General features: G+C 33.0%; 1 protein-coding gene across 4 annotated transcripts in view; it reads left to right on the top strand.

The window, feature by feature from the left end:
* Nucleotides 1-1,700: 1,700 nt before the first annotated feature.
* The window catches only part of LOC127865636 (protein jagged-1-like), a 43,913-nt gene continuing 39,613 nt past the window's right edge, over nt 1,701-6,000 (top strand). For all 4 annotated transcript variants that reach the window (XM_052405547.1, XM_052405546.1, XM_052405545.1 and 1 more), the window contains exons 1-2: nt 1,701-1,849; nt 4,920-5,045. In XM_052405547.1, the coding sequence (XP_052261507.1) occupies nt 1,798-1,849; nt 4,920-5,045 (178 nt within the window). In that variant the 5' untranslated portion in view covers nt 1,701-1,797. The remainder of the gene's footprint in view (nt 1,850-4,919; nt 5,046-6,000) is intronic.

Here is a 6,000-nt window from a genome sequence, read left to right as displayed (position 1 = left end):
GCCCTTTGAAATTTCCCATTGTACAAATAGTGCAATTTTTGTCCGAGCTATTTCTCAGCAACTTATTACGGGAGTTCAATGAAACTTTATGGGAAGCTTCACTACCAACAGGAGATGTGCATGTTATCAGCCGGTTATGGTTGGATGATTTTTCACAGAGTTATGACCCTTTGAAATTTTCCATTAACTGTACATATAGTGCAATTCTTGTTCAAACTATTTCTCAGCAACTAATGACCGCAATTCAATGAAACTTTATGTATGGGCAGCTTCACTACCAAAAGGAGATTTGCATATTATCTGCCAGTTCTGGTCGGATGATTTTTCACAGAGTTATGGCCCTTTGAAATTTTCCACTAACTGTACATATAGTGAAATTCTTGTCCGGGCTATTTCTCAGCAACTAATGACTGGAATTCAATTAAACTTTATGGAAAGCTTCATTACCAAGATGACATGTGCATTTTATCAGCCGGTTCTCGTCGGATGATTTTTCATAGAGTTATGGCCCTTTGAAATTTTCCATTGTACATATAGTGCAATTCTTGTCCGAGCTATTTCTCAGCAACTTAGTACTAGAATTCAATGAAACTTTATGGGAAGCTTCACTACCAACAGGAGATGTGCATATTATCAGCCGGTTATGGTCGGATGATTTTTCACAGAGTTATGGCCCTTTGAAATTTTCTATAAACTGACATATAGTGCAGTTCTTGTCCGGGCTACTTCTCCCCAACTACTGACTGGAATACAATGAAGCTTTATGGGAAACTTAACTACCTTGAGGAGATGCGAATGTCATTAGTGGGTTCTGGTTAGATGATTTATTTAGAGAGTAATGGCCCTTTGAAATGTTTAAGTTGCTAAACCAATCATCGTATTATTTTGTCCAAATTTATGCCCCTCAAGAAGTTCCCTTTTATCTGAATATATAGTGCAATATTGTGACAAAAAACCCTTTGGGGAGCATCACCCGTCTCCGACGGTTTCTTGTTTTTTTTTATAATTTGAAGAACATCATAATACTCAAGTATAATTCATCAGTTTCGGTAAAACAATATATTAGATTCATTACAAAAAAAAATTGATTTGAGTTTGCTGTACACATAAGAAAAAAAGCAAATACAGAAAACATGTATTTTACAAACAAGTAGGAAATAAGTCTGCAAATGTTCACTATGTTTTAAAAAATAGCATTTCGTTATATAACGCATTTCATTTCTTTCAAAATTGGATGGGTTTTTTGAATAATAGAAATATTGCTCTATCGTGTTGTAATATATCATGCGCAGCACGATCTTAAAGTTTCTATTATATTGCTGCCTATCAATAACACCCTTAACTACATTAATGTATATATGACAATGAAGTTCTTATAAGGCCTATCGACCTGGAGGTCATGGGTTCGATCCCCACCGTGGGAACGTTCTTTAGACCTCACCCAAAGACACCAAGTACTGGTTCTAAGCGCAGGAAACGGACTCGAGAGCATTTATATAAGCCCTAGGCTTTCGATGCAATCGAGCTAAAATAAATAGGTTTAAACTAAAGTTCTTATAACACAAATCAATACAAAGTTAAATGCTTTGCAATAAAATATAACAATTGAAAGACAGCACAACCAACGCTTCTGCACAATTGGGAACGCTGTCTTACACAGCTGTCTATGCGCTCAAGACCTTAATTGGCCTTTACGAATTCAGATAGTAATTATAATAACGCTGCTCAGGGCTTGTTCCATTTGATTAGACTTGTCGTGTTAGACAAAGAGCACAGTGATTCCTTCGGAACACAGCCATGTTCTTGAGAGTCGCATGTTTAGCTCTTTTACAACTGATATTTTACAGAGGTAGGATATAACTTTTCTTGTTTTGTATCATTTGTGAATGCTATGTGAAACTGACAGTTTAAATGCATGAATATTTTCATATGTACATTACAAGCAATAACTTTAAATGCCTATTGTGCAAGCTTCGTGTTTCTATCTAGAATACGCAATGAGTCCGCACACAAACACAAACCCTTTATTGTCTTAAGCGGCAGTTATGAATATGTTAAAATCAAGGCAATATTTGATTCAGTCTTGAGCTTTTAGAAAAAAATGAATATTCAGAAACCGTGCGTCTATTTGTTTTTTGTAAATATTGTTTACATGCAACATCATATTTTTGATTAAAACATTATAAGTTTGTGATGACCGTAAAAATGCATTTCCTAACGCACGATTGGCAAGAGGGTTATTTAAATCGTAGTTAAATACAATTTTCAAAACCAATTTATAACAAGCATTTTAGATTATCGAGACAATATATAATTAGTGCTTTTAAATGATGTAATGAACCAAGCACAGTTTTGAAAGTTTTTTTTAACTTTTTGTTGCAAAGTCTCTAGTTTCATTAAATTATAAGTTAACTGGTACAAAGCGCAGGATTGGTTACGTCATGACCGAAGATATTTTAATGTGGGTGACGAAACATGCAGTTTGTTTGGGTGTGTATGTCTGTTGGCCGATATATTGTAACTCTAAAAACGGTCCCCACTAAGTAATTATTGCTCGGCTATGCATGCGGTTCGGCTAGCCTTTTTACTGATTTAAAGGCGTTGACACCAGTTGTTTTTGTTTCATTGATTTTAGTTAAGTATTTGTGTTGAATATATCGTGTTGAATCGTATAGACAAATTGGTCACTTGCAATAAATTAAAGACTTCTGAAAGCTAAAAACCCCTAACAACATGTATTTGTAATTAGCTATATCTTATATTTCATTTTCATTTTTTATGTAATTGATTGTGAGCGATTGCAGTGTACGTTGACAAGTAATTAATATCATTATGCTCTGATGTGCATTCTTTCATTGACTGGTTATAACAAATATAAATAGTTAATGTCATTTAATTTGAAATGTTGTGCTATGCGTATAATTTATTTTAAGAATTGAAGGCTATGTGCATAACACTTGGCCAAGTAATAGGTTTGTCACACCATAAACCCCGTTTAAACTCCCCAATGTTGTGCATTGACCGCTCCAAGCAGTCGACATACGCTCGAACAATATGCCTGTATTCACAACTATAATTAACGAGAAAATGCTATCATACTAAGAGTATTTTTCTTCGGGCGTTATTATGTCCTGCTTTCACAAAATAAAAAGTAAAAAAGTAGATAAGGGTTAAATATATCCCTGCGATTGCGTGAAGTGTGTTGGTATTTCCAGTTGTTAGTTACAAGCGATTTACAGTTACTATTGCTGTGGCGAATGAAAGGAGAAAGCCAGTAAATATTAACCTTATAAATTTCCCTCTAACTCGAATAAAATGATAAGGTTTGATAATTTTACCCTGGCATTGTTCCGATATTATGGAAAATATTTCCGTATTTACTAATACACTTGAAGACGTTTCTAACGAAACACTTTTCAAACTTGAAAATCTCAGTAATGAGTGAAGATTTTCATTTAAAATTGCCCATGTGAGCATTTGACTATATAATGTGCAGGATAACGATACAATCATTCATCCGTGACAATCGGGCGCTTTTGCACATAGGGTAGGTGTGGTTTCATCTTTTTGCACGTGAAAATGGTCAAACGCGATATGATTCTCTTTTTTTTCAATTTATTCATTTAATGTGTGTTGATACACCAGAAAAACATAAAATTAATTTAAAAATCAGTATGTCTCGTATAAAATTTCAGGAGCGCAATAGCGCAATCGGCATGTTTTAGGCTACCTTCCCCACTTGCTGAAGCCTACGATCGTCACAAATGAATGATTTCATAGTTTGCTTGAAAATATTGTAGTCGAATGATCACATGTAAAATTTTAAATCAAAATATTAACTCATAACTGAAATATTTAAGTTTGAAAAATGCTGCGTTTGAAAAGTCACCAAGTTAAGTACAACGCTGTATAATTCCAATTGAATTTCAATTTCATCATTCTTGGTGGGTGTTTACACCAGGAAAACATAACAATAATTAGAAAAAAATGCTATGGCTCGTATTCATGAGCGCAATGTTGCAAGCCGGTCGGTCATAAAGACGTGCAAGTTAAAGCAATTTTCTTTTCCCATAATTATTTTACGACTTAGGATTTTGAGAATTTTACTTCTTCAGTGATTGTTTTAATGTGTTATGTTTGATATTTTAATGCTGATCAATTTGAATTAAATTAACATGAAGCATTCTATATGTGTTGAATTACTCCGGGTCCAAATTTCAACAAAACTCGTTCTAAATAAAGATGCTATATTAATTTGAATACGTGTTACGTCAGAAAAGTCTGCAAGTACATATAGCCAACACATCGTTAAATTATAAATTGACTGGTAGTCAATAAACGACAAAAACAATAAAATACAATAAAAATAAAAATGTTTACAATGCAGAAGATATGGCTTAAGTTCCCCTCAATACCAGTTACCAAAATGTTTGAAATCTAATTGGATAATATTTATCAAGTAACGTTACACTAGAATAAGTATTAATTTTATAATGCTTTTTGATACGTTTTATCAATACATCGTACAATATAATTAACTGGAAAGAAAACTTATTTTATATAACTACTCGAGAAATTATAATGCTACCTTTCACTGAAATCTATTTATATTTGATAAATTTCGTATAGCTGAGTGCTGCACTTAGTGATTTGGGGTTGTTTTCGACGTATGGAACTGTCGTTAATAATTGCATAAACTAGGCTCGCCAAATTTAATCACAGTTACCAAGTGGTATGCACAAAGCAATAAAAACTTGTTCGCAGAAACAACAAACTAGATGGATGAATTTGTCATTAACATGGAAGAAATATACATTAAAGAACATAAAAAATTTATTTAGCATAATGCAATTCTCATTGAGCATCTAGCATTGACTGTGGTGCATTTTCTAACGCAGATTTACCTCGAATATTTGCAGGTTACTCTTTTCAGGCATGCTCTCACGACAGTGACTGTCCACGCTGTAATGATCACCACTTGCTACCCACATGTGCTAACATTCGTGATGAAGGTCATCCTTGGCCCGTGTGTCATTGCAATCCAGGTATTGTTCTCATATGTTGATGTTCATCTTGAAAGTTGTTCAGCAATATGCAGGGGATTGTTTCGAATATTAAGCTAGTGTCTTTGACGAGTCGGAAACATTCAAGCCATGAAAGAAAACAACATTTTCTCTGTATTCTTTTGAACATAGTAATAGTTGTTTATTTGGTTATACTCACACTAAAGTAAATGTAACATATAACAATCAATATAAGTATGGAATCTAATCTGGATGTTTCCGCAACTCATAATTGCACTTAACGATGATATACAAAAGCAATGTTTACTTACAAAATATTGCAAGATGCTTCAATTTATGTAAAATGAAGATACCAAATATTAAATAATCCACAATCAAAAATAAGGTTTTCAGACATAGATTATGATTGAACCCAAGCCTTTCAGAAATAAAATACAAACCTTCCTATTTGACTTCAATTCTCAATTTAAATGTACGAATTTTTATAAGAATTTGAATTTGAGCAATTCTTCCAAAACAATTCGTCCAGTTTTTGTAACATTTTAATTACAGGAAGAGTTTTTAATTTGCACTCGACAATAACATTTTATATTTTAAACAGAAAGTTAAAGCTGGTATTTCATAGTAATATTTTGAAGGAAATAATAAATAATCGACTAAATCACTTAAGGCATAACCGTTTTGTTAATGACTTTCGCAAAAATATTGCTTAACCACGGAGTGTATATTGACAGGAGATGAATCGAGTATTTGACCCTTACTGTAGTAAATTCAATCTTATGCAAAAATTATTCATCCGATTTTATTGGTTTATACGTTATCTTGTTGCTTATTAATTCCTCTTTCAAAAAAATATAACTTTTAGTATATTCCCGTTGTTATTAATGGATTTATAGCGAGTTAAACACAAGAAATACACATTTTATGTTTTACCACCGCGCGTTTTAACGTGTTGTGGCTATCGATCTTTTACGAT

Source organism: Dreissena polymorpha, chromosome 2 (assembly GCF_020536995.1).
Source record: "Dreissena polymorpha isolate Duluth1 chromosome 2, UMN_Dpol_1.0, whole genome shotgun sequence".
NCBI classification, from domain to species: domain Eukaryota; kingdom Metazoa; phylum Mollusca; class Bivalvia; order Myida; family Dreissenidae; genus Dreissena; species Dreissena polymorpha.
This window is presented reverse-complemented; position numbering and strand designations above follow the sequence as displayed.